Source organism: Amborella trichopoda, chromosome 9 (assembly GCF_054954075.1).
Source record: "Amborella trichopoda isolate Santa Cruz 75 chromosome 9, AtrichopodaSantaCruz75HAP2 v2.0, whole genome shotgun sequence".
NCBI lineage: Eukaryota > Viridiplantae > Streptophyta > Magnoliopsida > Amborellales > Amborellaceae > Amborella > Amborella trichopoda.
This window is the reverse complement of record NC_142344.1, coordinates 836,695-857,695: the sequence shown is the minus strand read 5'-3', so window position 1 is coordinate 857,695 and position 21,001 is coordinate 836,695. Positions and strand designations below refer to the sequence as shown.

Genomic DNA, 21,001 nt, shown 5'->3' with positions numbered 1-21,001 from the left:
ATGATTTAAAAAACGTCCGGTTGTGATGGAATCGTCCGGTTCGATCTAAAAATCGGTCACAATGTTTTGGTTCTATGTATATATAGAAAAATGATTGCTTCATTTCAAAAATAAAATATAGGAAAATGAACAAATCTAAAAATAAACCAGCGGTTCCACCAATAAAATGGCAATTCTCTATAGTAAAACGGCGATCGGGGCTGTCGGTTCACCGATCCAAACCAATTTTTGCCGATTCATTATTTTTTTATGTGTTTTTTTTCCAGTTCATTATTTTTTTCCTCACAATAAAACGACGATCTATACCGGTTTTTGGTGTGCCCGATTTGGGTCACATATCTGTTTTTTTAAGAGAATGCTTTTAGCCATCCTCCAAAATTTATACAATGAAAACCAAAAATAAATGAGGAAAAGAAATTACAAAGTTTAAAATAACAAACATTTAATTGATCCAAAATAAATGAGGAAAAAAAATTTAAAAGTTTAAAATAACAAACATTTAATTGATCCCGGAAACCCACTTGCATAAAACCCTGAGTCCCCACTCCCATATTTCTAACGTCTAAACCATTTTCATCATTCCCCCACTTTTCCCCCCGTGATCATTGTTCCTTCCACCCTAAGTGAAGAAAGCGGGGCCATAGGAAAAACAAGGGAGGAGAGAGAAAGAGAGAGAGGGACTATATATATCTCCTCACCTTCTTCTGTTCAGAGAGGGAGAGAATGTCTCCTCAACATATCTGTTGAGAGAGAGAGAGAGAGAGAGAAAAGCAACTCCCCCATCATCTTTATAGAGAGTGAGAGACAAACCAACCTCCCCACAATCTCTAGAGAGAGAGAAAGCAAATGAACTTTCCACCATTTCTAGAGAGAGAGAGCACATGTAACCTCCCCACCTTCTCTGTTGAGCCAGAAAGGAAACCCCCACCTCTGAAAATGCAGAGGGTGCCCTTCAAAGGCACAGTGGTCCTGACCATTTGGGCCTTTTTCTCTCTAAGACTTGTGACTCATGCAGAGCCAGAACCCCCCCCCCCAAATTGCTCCCCTTCAGATAGAGCAGCACTCCTCCACTTCAAATCCCACATTTTGGTGGACACAACAACTATCCTTTCCTCTTGGGTTGGCACTGATTGCTGTGGAGCTTGGGAAGGCATAGAGTGTGACCCAAGAAGTGGAAGAGTTATAGGCATCCAGTTACTAAGCCACCAAAATGGGGATAGCTCTCAATATATGAAGGGTACTCTCTCTCCTCAATTGGGTTCTCTTCAATTTCTTCAGGTTTTAGTCATTAGTGGTCTCAAAGAAATAAGGGGTACCATTCCTCAAAGCTTGTCAAATTTGAAAAAGCTTACCCAGCTTTACTTAGAGGACAACAAGCTAGAGGGCACCATCCCAAGTTTAGGTAACCTGCCCTTCCTTAGGGCACTTTCTTTCTCTAACAATAGGTTGGTGGGGCAGGTGCCCTTATCTCTAGGGTACTCTCTCTCTCTTCAACAGATAAACTTGGGGAAGAACTTTCTCACCGGTCCAATCCCCCCCACCTTGAAAACCCTTCGTGGGCTGCAATACCTTGACCTAAACAACAACCTTCTCTCAGGGTCCATCCCTTCTTTTGTTGGGGAGTTCAAGAACCTGACCTATGTGGACCTCTCTCATAACCAGTTCAGTGGAACCATACCAGTTACTCTCTCTAGCCTGACTAACCTGCTTGATCTCAACCTTGAGCATAATCAGCTAAAAGGGGAGCTCCCTGTTTTTCTTGGCAATCTAAGACTTCTCAGCTCTCTCTCTCTAGCCCACAACCTTCTCACCGGTCCTATACCCCAATCAATTGCCAAAATGCAAGGACTATGGTACCTTAATCTCTCCAGAAATGGGTTCACTGACCCCTTACCGACTGACCTAGCAAAGGGACTCCCTTCCCTTCTCTCTGTGGATTTGTCCTACAACAACCTCCGTTTAGGATCCATACCCAATTGGGTCACAATGAGGAAACTCACAAATGTCCACTTAGCTGGTTGTGGAATAAGGGGCACTTTGCCAAGATTCACCAGCCCAAATTCCCTAAATACCCTCGACCTGTCAAGCAATTTTCTCACAGGGGACACAGGCCTCTTCTTCAAGAACATGACAGGCTTGCAGAGGGCAAAATTGTCCAACAACATGTTGAGCTCAGATGTGTCCTCCATTGCCCTGCCAAATGACCTCTCTGCCCTTGACCTCAGCTCGAATAGGATGTATGGATCGATCACACTGTTCTTGGAGAGCCACTATGGGAGCTCCTTGGAGATGCTCACTCTATCCAACAATCAAATCACAGGTGCACTTCCCAAATTCGGTTCCGGCTCCGGCTCCGGCTCCCGCTCCCGCCTAAAGTGGCTCGACCTCTCTCGGAACCGGATTGTCGGAGGATTACCAGATTCGATCTCGGAACTCATGGGTTTGGTGAGGCTTGACGTCTCAAGAAATGTGTTCAAGGGCCCAATCCCTCCAAGTTTGGGGCAATTAGAGAGGCTAATGTGGCTTGATTTGTCCTATAATGGGTTTAGTGGAGGGATACCACAAAGCTTATTAGGACTAAAATCCCTTCGCCACGTCAGCTTTAGAGTAAATGACCTATGTGGAGCTATACCACAAGGAAAGCCCTTCAATATATTCCCACCAGTTGCATATGCTCACAATAAGTGCCTCTGTGGAAGGCCTCTGCTCCCTTGTTGATGCTGACTCAGCATCCCGTGGAGTTGTGGGGTCCATGCGGGGGGTATTAAATTTAAGATTAGATTTTTTTTTTTTTTTTAATTAGTGAATGATTCGTTCATCTTTTTCCCTCCTCTCACCTTAATGACCCATTTGAATTGAGGCCTTTTTACTGTAGTGATGTGATTCTTCTTTGTCATGTGCCTCAAAAAGTTAGAAAGTCACTTATTATTGTTTCTTGTGGGCAACACATTATACATGGTAATTCTTTGTATTTCACTTGCAATTTCACGCTCTCTCTCTCATTTATAATGCCAACAGTGTATTCCCTATACATTTCATGGAGCTGGTTGTTGTTTATTTATTTATTTATTTATATCGTTCAGTAGGGTAGACATGCCCCTTTTGAATTTTCAAATGGTTCAGGAATTACCGCAGCGTGATGATTAGAGTGTGGGGTACTACTACCGATCCCAAGTCTTTTCTAGACTTGGTGGTACATTTGATTGTGAGAAAAGTGCAATCCCTTCTCTTTTTTTTGAATGTTGAAAATAGCTCACTATTTGATTCCACCTTCAGCACTTGAATAAGAAGAAAGCGGTACTTCGAGCATAAACGTTAAGAACCCAATTCCGGATCAAGTGCATCAAAGAGAAAAGATCGAACACTCTCAGAATCTCAAAATGGGCCTATTTCCCCATCTGAATCCCCCGAATTCAAAATATACCATGTTACGTGAATGTACCATTACACTCTCAGAATCTCAAATGGGCACCTATTTCCCCATCTGAATCCCTCGAATTCAAAATATACCATATTACGTCAATGTACCATTATATGAAGCATATGCACAGCATGTTGTACCATTATATGAAGCATATACACAGCATGTTGCATGTAGCCCCAAACATCCATCGGCGACAATGAATGGTAGCGATGGACACTTTCTCTCAGCTGCCTAGTTTTCACATGGATCATCACAACCGTCCATTTCAATGGTTGAGGCTACAAAGGATTCATTGTCTATATGCTACATCTAGCATCATATTTGCCTTTTTATCAAATAAAGGAAAAGACAGACTTATACAAGGGAATTTATGATTAGTATGAAAATGTCATTTTATAACCAAAATGTGAAACCATAAATTTTGGATTGGATGCTATAAAATCATTGATTTTTTGCTACAAGAACATAACAATCACTTCCAGCCATTAACTGTTCCGAGAGTGTTTCATAAAGATCAAAAAATTTTCTTTTAAAATATGAGCTTGTACACACTTCCAACCCTTCGATTTACCATCGAAAAAAAAAGCACTTGTTAAATATGAGCTTGTACACACTTCCAACCCTTCGATTTACCATCCAAAAAAAAGCAAATGTTAAACGGACAAATTCCTGATACCATAACAAAACCAGATTTGCTCCAATCAATTTCTAAGCAAATGTTAAACGGACAAATTATTGATACCATCACAAAACCGGATTTGTTCCAAACAATTTCTAAGCAAATGTTAAACGGACAAATTTCTGATACCATCACAAAACCGGATTTGTTCCAAACAATTTCTAATAGAAATTGACAATTGTCGATCCAAATTACCATTTTCTCAAACAATTTAAGCATTAAAAGCAAAATTAGACCACAAGCAATCAGATGCAAATCTTTTTTATAAGACCACAAGCAATCAGATGCAAAAATCTTTTTTATACATCTAATGGTGAATATAAATTGGATGGAGGTTTAAGAGAGAGTACGGCCATGAAAGGAATTCACCAAAGTCGAGCATACTTTTTTTCTCTTCAAGATCAGGCAAATCATACTTTTTTTCTTTTCAAGATCAGGCAAATCCCTAAGCATCAAATTTAGGAGCCGCAAACTCAAAAAGAGCAACACCCATCATTCCAATAGCAACAGGAGAGAGAGAAAGAATACTGATATTAAATTACTAATCGGAGGTTAGTGAAGCAAAATAAGATACTCAGAAAGATATTGTAAAAATGGATCACATCTCTGACCTAAATTTAAACCCAATTGCGTCAAATTTGGCGGAAAGTGGTCGGGAAACGCGATTGAAAATACGGTGGGTAAAATATGGTAAAAAACTTTTAACGCACAATAAAATAAATTTATCAAATTAGTACATATGTTGCTTTATAGGTACTTTGAGATCAAATCATCAGATGAGTCTACATATGTGCTTGTTCGTACCCAAAAATACGTCTTAAAAATATTTTTTAGATTAAAAAAATTTAGATCGGCATAACAATTAAAAAGAAATTAAAAATTCAAATAATATGTAATTTTTATTTTACCTTTGTTAAGATGCCTCTTCTTAACATTCATCTTGTACAAATAGTCAGGGGAAGCAATGAGTCCCCTTTACTCACATATAACTTCTATTGAACCATAAAACCATTTTTAGTACAAAGATGTAACAATACACTTGACAAAAGTAAAATCAATAGGGATTGTGGTGATCTCAATCAAAAAAAATTATTAGAGCATTAAGCAATGTATAAAGAAGTCACAACCATTATTGGCAATTAAATGTGAAATCAACTGGATGGGAATGTCATTGATTATTAGAGCATTAAGCAATGTATAAAAAAGTCACAATCATTATTGGCTATCAAATGTGAAATCAACTGGATGGGAATGTCATTGACAAGAATAAGGTCCAAAATAATAAAATCTCATAAACTATAAGACAATTTGAGCTATCAAATTTAACATCTAATAGCTAAAATAATTGTGACCTCTTTGTACTAAAAAAAACATAGATTTCATAATAAGAGAACAATCGGATGTAGAAAGAATATTACTTTCAGAGCTTGAATAAAGAGAATAGAGACATATATAGATGCCATTCTAGTTTTAGTGAAGGAAATACAATTAAACCCGATCAAATTCTTTCTCCCATTTACAAAATTTGCTGCATTCTTTTTCTATGGCACGGCTATTAAGGTGGGGGAAAACCAACCCCATTAAAAGTGCAGCTCAACAAAGGCCATTAAGCCTTGGCAATTAAACCTCCAAATATGGCAGCTTCTCACTCTTCTTCATTGACAGAACCCTCCTCTTCTTCATTGGCCTAACAAAAGGGAAAATAAGGTGAAACAAAATTAATTTGGTGATAAATTGGATAAGGGCAAAAAAAAAAATATAACTGATTCGTGATAAGTCAATTTTAGAAATTGAATAAAATATATAAGAATTAATGGGGGATTATCAAAAATAAGATAAAAATGGAATGGGAAACTCACTTCTTTGGAGGAATCATTGAATTTCTCCATTGCTTTCTCGTATTCTGCTTTTAATTCTGCTGCTTTTTCAAGATATGGCTTCTTTTCCTAGTATCCCAAACATAAATTGAACGAGAAAGAGAGAACATTAGAGAGAGGCAACTTACAAGGAGAGAAGTATAGAGTCAGAAATACTTTGAGAAGCAAAGATTGGAATGAGTAAGAGATTAAAAAAAAAAAAAAGTGTAAAGCACGGCTCAAAAAATTGAATCGGCCAAGGTACTCGAGCCTTTTTAAGACTAAAAAAAGAAGACATTGGAGGACTTAACTACGAAGTAATAATATAATTAAACTTTTGAAACATAATGTACAATCTACTAGTCCAAAACTTACCTCAAGGGAGAGAATTGGGATGATTTTAAAGAGAAAAAGAAGTTTATTCAGATAATTTCAAAGAGTCAATTTTAAAAAGAGGAGTTTATAGAGAAACATATGTAAAGAGAGTTGGGAAGCTTAGACTGGGAGAGAGACACTTTAGAGGAACTGATAAATTAAGAGAGAGAGAGAGAGAATTTCAGAGTAAAGAGAGAGAGGTATGCAAATAAAGAGAGAGAGGGGTGATTGCATAAGAAAGAATTACCTCATCTGATAACGACTTCCATTTCTCACCCCCTTCCTTTGCAACCTTCAAACGCAGCATAAAAATGAGAAGGATTGTTCCGATGATTTTTACAGACGAGAAACAAGAGAGAGAGAGAGAGTACCTTTGAGACACTCTTAGCTTCTTCAGGGTTTTCCTCTTTGAAAGTCTTCCTAAACTCGTCCCTGCAAAACATGACAATGAGACGGAGCGACACAGAGATAAAGAAAGATACAGACAAAGATGTATAAAGATATTCAGAGAGATATATAAAAAGATAAATAGATAGATAGAGATAGAGAGAGAGAGAGAGAGGTACATGGAGAGAAGTGCGCATAGAGAGTGACATACATGAAAACAAAGAAAGCAGTAGGAGGGCGCTTTGGCATGTTAGGATCTCTCTCTTTCTTCCCTTTCTTACCAGTCTTCGCCCTCTCAGTTGTAACTTTAGATGTTTTCTTACTCCTAAAAGAACAATTTTTACAACCACTTACAGTGAAAACAACCACAAAAATAAAAGAGAATACAAAACAGAAAAAAAAAAAGGATGGAAAGCTCACCCACTAGACTTCGATTTTTCTACTGGTTTTTTTATCTCAGTCACTCTCTCTTCAATCTGAGACTCTGTAAAAATTTAATAAACACAAATAAAGAATGATATATACAAGACAACATATTGCAGTAATTTAATAGGTACAAATCAAAATCAAATAGATATAACAATAAAACATATTAGGATTTAAGTCTTATTAATGAAGAAATATACATAAATATAAAAGAACCTGGCATTGTTGATAAATAAGAAACACATATATGAACAAAGAATTGATATAAATTCAGCCCACTAATGTGATTGATGCAAAATAACTTATTCATAGATAAACAAACAAAACTATGGGAGCTTTTTTATTTACCAGATCACAGAGAAACAAGAATGAGTGCAAGGACTATTTGATTTACCAGATTATGAAATAACTCGGACAATTTTATATTGATAAAGGAAAAATAAAAAATATGGGCTATTTCAATTAATAAAACTATAAAGGAATTCACATAAATAATAAAAAATATGGGCTATTTCAATTAATAAAACTATAAAGGAATTCACATAAATTTATTGATAAGTGAAAATTTGTGCTCATACTTGGTACCGAGTTCAATTTGACTAAACAACTTATAAAGATTTCAGAGAAATTCAATTATGAACAACGAAACAAAACTATCAGTAAAATTTGTTCATAGAAAAAGAAAACGAAAAGCAAAACAATAAGGTGAGATTAAGTTTTACCAAATGTCATTTTGATCTTTGCATCCAAGCTACAGCTGTGCATGTCAACAAGAGCAACAGCAACATCTTTTTTGCATGCCTCACTGTAAAACCATCAATCAAATAAAAAATAAATTATTCTTCTCCGATAGAAAGCATGAGTAAATGCAAAAAAAATAAAAAAAGAAGCTCATGATTCCTCTCTGAATGGGGAAATTGGGGAAAAACCAGACAGGAGAGACAGGGGATGCACTCTGTTTTGGATTTCAAGGAGATGGGAAACTCACCATTTCATGAAGGCGCTTCCATCTCTTGCTCGCTTAAGAGAACCAGTATCCGCATCGACCCTCTTTCGAGTCTTTGGGTTTGGTTTTGCAGATGCTCCTGCCATTCTAGAGAGAGAGAGAGTAGAAAAGGGAAGGATTGTAGAGAAATGGTGAGGACACTAGTGAGAGAGACAGATGGTAAGAGAGGGAATGATTTTAGAGACAGAGAGCTTCTAAGCGATGAAGGGGGTATTAACAGGGAGAAAGGGCGCCTCGATTTGGGTTTTCGGTTTGGAGGCAAAGGACGTGAAAATGTCGATTTTGAGTTTTTTGTGCCTTTTGCGTTCCCGCCACGTTCTAGAGAGAGAGAAACTGAGGAGCACTGTGGAGAGAGTGTACAATAACGAACGATTTTAGAGAGATAATATAGGGAAATTGTGGAAGAATTTTAGAGAGAGAATGTAAATCAAGGAGCAATTTTATGTAGTAGAATATGGAACAATTTTAGAGAGAGAATGTGGAATAAGGAAAAATTGTGGAGAGAGAATGTAGAATCAGGAAAAATTGGAATAATGGGGAAATAGAGACTGAATCCAAATAGCGAAAATTTTAAGAGAGAGAAAGAGAAGTCCTTGAATCGTGTGTCGATTTTGGAGGGAAAGGACGTGAAAATGTGTTTTCTATTTCCTTTTTCTTGGCTTTTTCAGTTCCGCCTGCCTTCCCGCCTTTTGAATTTTGGCGGGGTCCTGCCTTTTAAACCGTCGATTCAATCGCTCTTGACAGTTCTGATTTCTCTGTTCCCTTTCTCAAAATACCCCGGCAGCCCTCGCTTTTCTTCGCGCGCCTTGTCGTAGGTTTGCGTTTCCCGTCGTGCCAACTTATCTTTTCCCTGGCGGTTAAATCAACGGATCGGGTCAAGTTCGACCGGCCATACTTGGATCGGATCCTACTTGACCCGAATAGTATTTCGGTCCAATATTTGAACTTGGAACTAACCCACGGGGTCCAATTCTTGGACCCATGCCCAGATCGGATTTGGGTCCATTACGGCCCCTACTTTTCCATGAGAAACTTAAGAGACAGACAACTTCCTTTTGCTAGATAACTTTAGGACCATTATTTTCAGACATAGATCCATCCGTAGATGTAGAGGTAAGGTACACTTTCAAATTTTATCATGGTATATAATTTTGATGCAAAATGTTCTTAAAATTATCGCAAAATCTCTTTTTATATCTAATTATAAAATTTTAAATTTAAAAAATGGTTAAAATCAAATAGATCTATAAACATATGAAAATCTTGAAATTTTATAGTGTAGATAATATGTTGTCAAAATTATTATTTATGAGACTTAAAGTCTTTTTATTTTTTATAGTCATCCATCTCGATGTCAAGATGATAAATCAAAGGGTTTTTCAACATTAAAACTACCTTTTCCGAAAGATTTTTAAGGGCATCCGTAATTCTACATTATAAGGTAGCATCCTTAAATAAACTTTTTCCGTATATAAATCGATGGAAGTATCGATCCGATTCCCTCAAGGGACTGGACAATTCTAGGGGAACATACCCAATGCGGTTTCGACTTTCGATTGATAACCGACTCGAATCCCATGAGTTCCAAACCTATATCAAACCATTATGATCTAGATTGGCTTTTTTTTTAAATACTGCTTTCGAAAGTGTTTTGAAAGCAACGATTGGGGAACAACAAAAATTAGGTCTTAGCACCCAAGGATTGGGTGGACTAGAAATCCAAATTCGCCAAACTAGTGAAATTTTGGTAAAAAATAATACGAAATATATTTGGGGGATCCTAGAGGGAGGTTACCAATCCCCACCCAGGTCAGCTCGTGTTGTTTAAAACTTAGTTTTGGAGAGACAATGTTACGTGCATGCAAGGTTGGCAGACTGAATAATTCGATCGATTGTATCCCAAAACTAAATTATCAATAAATATATCATTTAATTTTATAGTAAATTGTCATGAGTTCAAGTAAAAATATTAAAGCAACGTAAGGATTTCAGATTTTTTGTGAGAAAGTTTATGTAAATTCAACAAAGGGTGCATACTTCAAAAAAAGCAAGATCATTTTGTGTCCCCTAAGATCGGGGGTTCTACTTTACAGTGTTGTACAAAAATGTAGATGCAAGTAACTGGGGTATGGAAAAGGGACAGGGGTTTGGTGGTAGCACCTCTACTCTAGTCATCACGTTGTGGTTTTTATTTCCATCACTAACACCACCCCACTAACACATTCGAACGGACTGTGGTTATACATATACCACATGTCTAACTATACATTAGCTCTACCTTTCCAACATATCAAATTTCAATATGAACTTGGGAGCACAAGATGGTCTCAATTCAAAGTACCAAACACCCTCATCCCGGTGATCAATTCAATTGGATGGTCTAAGAAAAGTGTTACAAGATAAAGTCCTTTCTCAAATTTAAAATCCATTTTTATTTTTCAAATCTATTATTATCGAGCCCCGTATATTCACTCTGAAACTCGAGGCTACAAAATGCTGCCCCCACATTATATATTAAAAGTGTCATATGAAAAGTATAAAGATTTGTATACTACCATTTAATTTAGAAATTCAAATGTCACAATCTCTCTCAATTGTTAGATTTCAATTTTGATAGCTCAGTGCGTTACAAAGAGTTCACATTTGACCCTGGTCAACTACACAACCCCCGGTTGTTTGCTTTGCATCCAAAAGTAAAAAATAGTGGCCATTTTATATAAAAAATAAATGGTTTTAATGTATAAGTCGCAAGGAATAAGAATTAGAAATTTGCGGGTTTATAGCATTAAAAGCTACCCTCAAATTTCACATTAGAAAAAGAGGTATTAAAAGGCGCACAAATGGGTCTGATCTCAATACACATACAGACCTATAGGGTCAAGAGACGTAATATTCCCTCGGGAGTATATTGTGCATTTACATCCTCGGCAAACCCAGCTAGGATTAGATTTTAGGACCACAATTTTGAGGGTGTAACCTCTTCAACCTTCAGATAAATCTCAATAATAGAAAGTATCTAATTGCATCCTCTACGTATTAGTAAACATAAGGTCTAAAGATCGAATAAAGACTATCAATCTCAATAATAAAAAGATCGAATAAAGACTATCAATCTCAATAATAAAAAGTATCTAATTGCATTGTCTACGTATTAGAAAAAATAAGGTCTAAAGATCGAATAAAGGCTATCTAATTTTTAGAGTGTGAGGTCTACGTGTTTGAAAATTCAAAGTTCAAAATCTTTTTTTTTTTTTTGAGAATAATCATCTAGTAATTTTTAGGTAATTCCCATAATTTCAAATAATAAAAAAATCCTCCCAAATAAGCCTTCTAACAGATAGAGTAAATATAACGCTATACACTATGTTCCTGCGGAAGTATAATACACATGACCACATCTTCAGCAAGAAAAAATGAAATCTCAAACTCCAACTATATCTTATAACTCTGCGTCACGCATTTGGTAGACGGGACTAACGAAATCAAACCGTTGGATGCAAAATCTTCGAGCGTAAGCAGTCCAGTCGATTTATGAGTCATTTAAGTTATATAAGGATTTATGTTTATATAAGGATTCGTGGAACTACGGATGCACCTCAAAAATCCATCGAAAAAGATAGTTTTAATGTTGAAAAACCGTTTGATTGATCTCGACATCGAAATATAAGACCATGAAAAATAAATACATTTTAAGTCTCGTAAATAGTGCATTTTACAACATATTATCTAAGGAGTCAATTTTCAAAATTTTAATATGTTTACATATATATATATATATATATATACTTGATTTTCACTGGTTTTAAAATTTCAAATTTTATAATTAGATATAAAAATGATTTTTAGATAATCTTAAAAACATTTTACATCAAAATTATATATCATAAAAAAATTTAAAGGTGCACCTTACCTCTTTACACCTACGGATGCATCCGTACCCAAACCACACTCTTTAACCGAGGATGTGATGCGTGGGAGAGAAATAGATAGCAATTTGAGGGGAAGAGCATGGGAGAGGGGTTTGAGGAGAAGAAAAAAGGGTACAAAGTAGAAAGCAGAGAGAGAAAGACGAGCCATTGCTCTTGGGATAAGAGGCTCATTTTCCATAGTTTTTGAGCGACACGGATCATTTTTTTTTAACGAATATTAAGATGGACTCGCGGAAGAAAAATAAAAGTCCCATTTTGCATTTTCTCATATAAATGCAAAAAGAAATGAGAGAGAGCCAACATTTGGCTTTAAACGATATCCCATAAAAATCAAGAAGAAAAATGAGTTACCTTTTAGGAGCACATTTAGTTTGTACGATGTGAAATAAACTTCAAAGCTCTAAATCATTAGCAATTTAACTTTAACATCTCAGAGAGAGAGAGAGATGTACTCCTTCCAGTCCAGATGTGAAGATTCGTTTCATGTAAATAAATATAAACGCCTTATTACAGCAAAACAAAAATTAATGTACGGAGTTGGAAGCTACACCAAACGTGTCTCAGAGAGAGGGAGGGAGAAGAGGTATGTATTCCACTAACGTTTTGAGAGTGAAAGCAGAAAGCAAAGAGAGATGATGATTTTCACAGAGAATATCGGAAGCGAAGGCGGAGAGAGGCCGAGGCCGTATTGTGTTAGGTGGGGTAGTGATAGCCATCGTCGAAATTGAGGGAGTAGCCGAGAGCGTCATATTTGAAGGTGAACTTAGGCTTCCCTTTCATTTTCCTCCTTATCTCTGCTCTCACTCTCCGATACAAACGCCCGCCGAACCATTCATCCACCATACCCATAGAATAGAATGGAATAGACAAATGCAGAAGAGAGAGATTTATCAACACCCTAAGGAAGGAATGCAGACCAGTGGAATAGGAAAAAACAGCAAACAAGAAGAAATATAGAATAGAAAACAAGTTAGAGAGATGTGAAGACAGCTTTCGTTCGAAGTTCTGAAGTGTTCGCGCATTTGGGGTTTTAAGGGAGATTGCTTGTTGGGCAAGCCAAGCTGTCTGTGTATGTACGGGTGCTGTTGCAGTAGAGAGAGAGAGTGAGAGGGATTGTTGACATGTGATGGAGAGAAAGCATATGAGGGGATAGGTAAAATAGCACAGAACATGGTGTGTAAAGAGCGCGTGCGTTAAGCTATGAACAGTCCACACGGTAGGGAGATAGAAGAGGAGAGAATGTTAGAGAGGGAAAGCGGGTAGTGGAGATATGACTGCTGGGTGCATAGAGACCACAAGCTAGAGAGTAGAGAGAGAGTACCAGTTGACACCTAGAGAGATAAAGACAACTTAGGGAGGTCTAGAGAGAGAGAGAGAATGGGTAGATAGATACATTGTGTAGAGAGAGAGAGAGAGTCACATGAAGAGGCATTGGGCCTCGTTTGTATCAAATTCCAAATTAAAAGAAAAGTGAGAAGATTGATATATGAGGAGTCGGCAGATGTCGGTCCTCTGGAGCCGAGCTGTTTTTTTTTGTACCCGTTCCAAGACTCGGGTTTTCTTCAATTGCCGAAAATACCCTGTGAGAAACACTAAATAACAGATGGCTCCTCCTTGAACATGCAATATAAATTTGGAAAATGGTTTGATAGGTCTGCTACCCCTATCAAAAATTAAGCACGACCACAGCTCGTAACTCATCAAAATTTGCAATTCAACTCATCAATTCGAGCGTTCAAAATTTTTTACGTTAATCATTTGGATTTGAAGATGGTAGTAAAACATTAATATTTTAAGCTTTATAAATAGGGTATATTGTAATAAATTATATAGGCTATCTATTTTATCTTAAAAATAAGTTTATATTGATATGCGATAGTTGTATTATTTTTTGAGTTTCAAATTGTATTAGTTGTATAGTAAGTTTAGTTTAGAGCCCTCATGAAGATTTTTTATGCCCAACGTACTTTCTAAACAAATATTTAAGGTGAGGCTTTATTTTCTTTTTATAAAACTTAGCTTTTATAGAAACTTCATCCTATACATTCGTATAGATGTGATTTCTATAAGGTGCTTTAGGGAAAAAATGAAATTTTTTGCAGCTAAATTTCATCCAAAAAACAATCCGTTCATGGGAAGCCCATATGACCGCTCTAAAATCTATTTCCATGATTAACTATGAAATCTTTAGATAAAAAAAATGCTATAGATCTTGTAGATCTAAAAATACTTGAAAATAGATGTTTTACATAACGTGTTATAAGATACACCTTTTTGAGCCTTCAAATAACAATTCTTATTTTTTGAAGTGATTGTGTACAATGAGATCATTTACTAAATCACAAGTATTTGCAACCATCCGATATGAAATTTGATGGCTTAGATGCGTCACAAAATTCAATAAAAAATATTTTGAACTCTGAGCTTGGTCAATGAAATAAATGTAATGGTCAGATATTAATTATGACCACCTTGTACCAAATATAAATGATCCTATTATATATATTTTTTTTCTTTAATTTGTAACGACAAGGATACACTTTTAAAGCGCTTGAAATCAAACTTTTTTTCATATTCGTAATGGCTAAGATTGAGATGATTAATAACTGCAATTTTTGGAATGATTCAAGACGCAGCAATACTTTTTTTCATAAGGCAAAGCCCTTATTTTAACCCTTTATTTATATATATACATGAGCACAATTTTTATAAAAAATAAATAAAGTCTCACCTTAGAATCTCATTTGTAAAACAGTTTGGACATGGAAAATTTATATGATGGATCTAAAATCAATTTATGCCGTTGATTATGGAATTTGTAGCTCAAAAAAATGGTACATATCTTAGGGATCTTTGAATACTCGAAAATGAACGGTCTAGATAATTTATTATAATCTACACTATTTTTTGGGTCCGAAATCTTAATTTTTCTCTATAACCATAATGTTTCAGGTCAAGATGATTGATTTGAATGTACTTATTTTAATAGGGCTACAACCCTATCTAAATATTTTCATATATATAAAAGGTTATTTATTTTTGATATAAAGTAGTCACAATCACTATTGACCATTACATATGTAATTGAGTGATTAGGAATGCGTCATCGACTGGGCACAAACTAAATTTTCTTACTTTTTGTGGTACACCGAAGTTTATCGGACTAAAAGTGATTATGACTATCTTATATTGATAAATAAATTTATAAGATATTAATTCTAAAAATATAAAAAGTACAAATAAGTAAACAATATAGAAAAAATGATTAACTCATGAGAAAAAAGGAAGGGTGGCAGCGTTCTGGTTACCATGCCAGGTGAGAGCTGGCTCAAGTTGGGATTGCAATGGGTAGGTGTGGCCCAGATTGGACTTCGCCAAAATTAGAACAGACTTGGCCAAAATGGATCTTGGCCAAACTCGGCCAAACTTGTTAATAAGGCTGTGATAGATTGATTCATCATCATCGTCGTTATCGTAGTATTTTTCCAATTAATTGGGGTAAGGTACACAAATTATGGTTCGTCATTACGTTTTATTAAATGTCATACTTTGAGTGAAGTAATAAGTCTTCATATATTTTCAAACTACTTCCAACCACATTCTTTTGGATCTATTCATTATCTTTTTCAATCCTTCCATGTCTACTAACTCACACCTCCTAACCCATGTTGTACTGGGTGAGAACCGGATAAATTGGTTGATCTGAATCGTCCAAAATTCAAACGACCCGCCCATAATAAACCAGGTCCTTCTTTTATCTTACCAAAACCCAATATTGATCATGTCATACCTCTATCAATATTCAAATCAATGATTCCCAAATCGAATGTTTTAAATCATGGAAAGTACTCAACCAAGTAACCAATGTTTCAAACCCATAGATTGGTGGGGCGGAGCATTTATCCACGGATCCGCTGGATCAGTAAGCCGGCTCGGATATGGATCTATCCAAAATGGTGATTTAGAAAGTATTAAAAATAAATAAATAAAACAAAAAATAAAATAGAAGTCGATAGGGTGGGAATTTTAAGGTTTAAAGAAGGAAAAAAAATCAAAACAGGGGCTCTTAGGAAGAATTGACCCGGGACCTATACCATCCAAAACCAACTCCATCCCCACTAATTCCCAGCCATATGGGAGATCCACACTATAAGTATATCAAAGCAAGCGAGATTGCAGTATAGATAAGTATGGGTGTGGATTGTATAGGGCTGATGCCCCAAACAATCGAAGTAAGGCACACCTTCAAATAATACACCTTTAAATAGTGTCAAAACATGTTGGTCTAATATCAGAAAATAATACACCTTTAAATAGTGTCAAAACATGTTGGTCTAATATCAGAATGTTTTACAGGGTGCAGTTGGAATAGGGGTGCATCCGTAGCTGCTAATGTAAGGTGCACCTTCAAATTTTATCATGGTATATAATTTTGATGTAAATTGTTATTAGGATGATCTCAAAATCTATTTTTATGTATAATTATAAAATTTTAAATGTAAATAATGGTTAAAATCAAGTAGATCTATAATGATATGAAAATATTAAAAATGGAAGGTGTAGATAATATGTTGTAAAATGCATTATTTTTTAGACTTAAAATTATTTTATTTTTCATGGTCATACATCTCGACATCGAGATGATCAATCAAAGGGTTTTTCAACACTAAAACTACTTTTTCGGATGGATTTTTGATGTGCATCCGTAGTTCTGCATTATAATGTTGCATCTTTATATAAACTTTATCCTTCTTTTCATTGACTTGAAAATTTAGTTTCATCTCTAATTATAAAATCGAAAAAATTCAAAATTAGTGTAGACCAAGCGAATATATGAAGACTTCAAAATTGATGGTCTAGATAAAACATTATAAGATACGCTATGTCCAAGACTTGAAATCTATTCTTCTCATGTTCATACATTTTGAGATTGAGATGATTGAATTAGGGTTTTTCAACATCAAAACAATCGCTCTTCAGTGAATTTATAAGGTGCGCCTTAATTTAATTATTTAGGACTTTGCCTTTACATAAACGTTTTCTAATAAGTATGAGAAAGTATATGATAAGAACATTTATTTTTGGTACAACGTAGTCGCAAAAAATTTTGACCATTGAATGTGAAATTAGGTTATTACATTTATTTCAATGACTAAGCACAAAGTTCAAAAGATTTTTTCTCGAACTTTGTGACACACGTAAGCTATAAGATTTCACATAAGATGGTGTACATAATTGTGACTTCCCTACTTCAAAGATAAATGATTGTGACTTCCCTACTTCATATGGTGTGAATAATTGTGACTTCCCTACTTTAGATGGTGTAAATACAACTACTTCTTTCTTCTTATTTTAAAAAAAAAAAACAAAAAGAAGAAAAATAGGGGTACTCACAAAAGGACAAGCTTTCTATGCATCTCCTACAATATAAAACTTATATACTTCCCTTTATCCAACTTTCTATTCTAAATGGAGGGCTAAGATTGTCCCGATCACAATGTCACATCTATACACTATTTTGTTTTTTATTTTTTTCTATAGATTAAATTGACACTAAATTTTGGATGTCCAATCTTCTATTAAACTCGTACTAACGAAAAATATAAAAATAAATGTTTTTAATAAAATAAAATGACCAAAATACTCTTAAAAATTTAAAAAGTTATTTTGGTCATTATATTTTATCAAAAAAAAATATTTAACATTTTTATAGGTGAGATCCAATGAAAAGGTGGTATGCATCAAATTTTATATTAATATAATTTGAATAAAAAGACTAAAAATAAAATATTTTGAAACGTTGGATCTAATATCAAATAGTCCGTAGCTCTGTTGATCAAAATTGAACGGTTGGATAGTAAGAAAAACGCGATTCTTTTATGCTATGGGGGAAGTATAGAAACCTCTCCCCTAACGACATGCCTGGAAGGGTGTTATAGTCCTAAAAAAAACAGAGGGTAATTTGGACATTTGAATTATGAGGACCGTCGATACTCGTCGGTTGACCATCTTGTCATTTTGTGGATAAAGTTTGGGACATTTTTGGCTACACTCATTTTCCTCTATTTATAAAGGATATGGTCAAAACACTTTAATAAAAGTGCGCTATCCTACCCACGTGTCAGCCACACGTGATCTCCATTAAGCTAACGGTGTAGGGAGTCAAATGCGCGGTTGGTTATTTTCAAGATTTCGTTTTGGTCTGACGAAATTTCGGATGAGCAGTTTAATTTCATGGAGAATTTTAGGTTTCGTCTAGGCAAGAGTGTGTACACGTACAATAGGAAAAAGTTACTGCAACGGTAAAGTGCACCTAATAATTTTAAATTTCTGACCGATGGAAAATTGTTTGGTGCGTCCAAGGCCGCACCTGTTACCATAAAGGCTTAAATTCAAGATTGACTAGAATTGGTGGATAGGTCCGTGACTCGTTGGGGAATGTGTTGCTAAAATATTATGCTCCGGTTGGGAATATCAAAACAAATGAACCAGATCTGAGATATTTGCTTCAAGGAGTTAAATTCGCTAAACAATTCATTCAATAAGCTGGAAGGAGATGAGATTCACTAAATGTTTAGTGATAAAATGGATGAAAAAGGAGGTTTAATTTGTATGGGCTCTACATGCCTTACAGAGTTAAATTAGGCAAACGATTCATTCGATAAGCTGGAAGGAGATGAGATTCAGTAAATGGATGAATTTTTATGGGCTCTACATACCTTGCCTTGCTAAGGGAAGCGGGAGAGGTATCGAAAGAAGATTTAATATGGAGGAGGAGGCGGACGGTCTTGCTAAAGACGGGAGTGAGTGACGCTGGAATATCTTTTTGTTGTTAATTTGTGGTTTATGTTATTTCTTTCGGTTAATTGGATATTGAAATGAGACCTTGATGATATGAACGGTAACTGTTTCTCAAAAAACATGGAAACAAAAAAAAAGTAGAAAAGATCTACACCGTCCACCAAAACCGTATCCCGTAAATAATATTCATCCAAAAAAAAAGTAAAATCAATGGTTCCAATATCATTTTTAGTTTTTAAAATTTATTTATTTTTACAATAATAATCTCTATGTTAAATATTATAAAAAAAATTATAGATACCTCAAAATGAACTTTATAGACATATTCGCCCAATTTTTTTAGTACCACACATTAAAACCAAACACAATTTTTTATTGTATTTACCCTTGAGTTAAAGAGTAAAAAAAAACTCTCCCTTGTCTTCTCACACTCTCTCTACCAACCCTCTACTACCTGCCTCTCTATCGTTCTCTCTCTACCGCCCACTATCTCTTTCTCTCTCCACCCTTCATTTTGTTTTTTTTTGAAGAACTGCAACAGTTTCATTCCATCATTCAAAAAAATTGCACCGACATCAACCTGATTAAAAATCAGGGACAACCAAATTCATAAAATGAAAAAAATACAAGCCTTATACAACAATTAGCTCATCTGCATTAACACCTGCTTTTGCCAAAACTATTTGCCTCCATATTATATTCTCTTTTTATCATATCTCTCTTTCTCTATCTACCCGCTCTCTCTCTCTCTAGAGAGAGTATTGGGAGAGCGGAAGAATGGACAGAGAGATTAGATTGGGAGAGAGAAAGATTTCAGAATAGAGAAAGGTCAAAATGGGTTGGGAGTCTTTAAGAGAGAGATTTCAAGGAAGAGAATGCAAAAAAACAGGTTAATAGAGATTGGCTTTTTTTTTTCTCTCGAACCTTTTTTTTCTCTCTTTTTTTCTCTTGAAATATCTCTATCTCCCAATCTCTCTCAACCCATTTTTCCCCTCCCTCTCCCCTAGAATCAATCTCTCACTCTCTCCCAATCTCTTTGCCCTTTTTTTGCACTCTCTTTCGCAATCTCTCACTAGACAAAGAAAGAGAGGGAGGGTAGAAAGAAGAAGAGAGGGCGGGTAGAGAGAGAAAGAGAAGGTGGGTAGAGAGAGAGGTAAAGAGAGAAAGAGATGGCGGGTAAAGAGAGAGGGTGGGTAAAAAGAGGGCGAGAGAGGACAGGTATAGAGAGTGAGAGAGAGCGGGCAGACAGAGAGGATGGATAGAGCGAGTGAGAGAGAAGAAAAGCATTTTAGTTTCAAGTTTTTTGATTGATAAATACAATAAATAACAATGTTTGGGTTTAGGGTGTGATATTAAAAGTATTGTGGGTAGGATGTCTATAAAATTCATTTTTGGGATAGGAAAGGATCTCGTGAGACCCTCCCATACCCATGTGTGTTGGACCCTAAATGATCACTATTAAATTCAGCATAGATCTCTAGAAAAGTCAAATTCCATAATATGTGATGATTTTTCTAAATATCTGTGTCAAATCTAATAGTGATTCTTTGAAGTCCTATATGCATGAATGTCGGAAGGTCTCGTAATATCATTACTCTTTTGGGATATATCTATAATTTTCCCAATATTATATATTATTTAAAAATTAAAATCAAATTATATTTCAAAAATAAATTATTAAGGGGCTCACATTCTACATGTGAGTATGTGGACTCATAGAAACCGTGTCCTAAAAAAGAACACGAGAATTTCAACTACTTAGAATAATGTATTTTATGATAATTTATATATATTTGCTCGGTCCGTACTATTGTTTGAATTATAATTTTTATATTTCAAGTTGAGTACGGATTTTCAAGCCATTGAAGGATTTCTAACACCTGACCTACATATTTGGGGTAATCTTAGAGGTGCATTGTATACTATAAGGTGGACACCATATACAAAGTTACAAACCTTCCCTTATTTAAAACTCCACTAAAATGAATTTTCTAACAATAATGTTTTTTTAGTAATTGCAATTAGAAAAACGTGACTTTCAAAATTAATTCAAATGAATTTAGAGAAAACAAAAAATTCTCATATTTCATAAAAGTTTTTAAATATTTTTTTTAATTT

The 21,001-nt window shown here is 35.3% G+C and overlaps 2 protein-coding genes across 4 annotated transcripts; one reads left to right on the top strand and one right to left on the bottom strand.

Moving 5' to 3' along the window:
• Positions 1-466: 466 nt before the first annotated feature.
• Positions 467-3,029, top strand: LOC18438418 (Leucine-rich repeat (LRR) family protein). The gene has a single exon (XM_006848602.4). It carries the CDS (start codon positions 847-849, stop codon positions 2,716-2,718), a length of 1,872 nt encoding a protein of 623 aa, XP_006848665.2. The 5' UTR covers positions 467-846; the 3' UTR covers positions 2,719-3,029.
• A 2,477-nt stretch (positions 3,030-5,506) lies between these two features.
• Positions 5,507-8,413, bottom strand: LOC18438417 (high mobility group B protein 7). Of its 3 annotated transcripts, XM_006848601.4 has the most exons (8): positions 8,136-8,413; positions 7,870-7,952; positions 7,142-7,205; positions 6,933-7,046; positions 6,706-6,766; positions 6,582-6,626; positions 5,963-6,049; positions 5,507-5,790 (listed from the first exon to the last, which is right to left on the bottom strand). In XM_006848601.4, exons 1-8 carry the CDS (start codon positions 8,237-8,239, stop codon positions 5,749-5,751), a joined length of 600 nt encoding a protein of 199 aa, XP_006848664.2. In that variant the 5' UTR covers positions 8,240-8,413; the 3' UTR covers positions 5,507-5,748. The 3 variants fall into 3 exon arrangements, 2 of the variants coding, with proteins under 2 accessions (XP_006848664.2, XP_020525648.1); XM_020669989.2 differs by lacking the exon at positions 6,933-7,046; XR_016040899.1 differs by lacking the exons at positions 6,933-7,046; positions 7,142-7,205.
• Between the last annotated feature and the right edge of the window lie 12,588 nt (positions 8,414-21,001).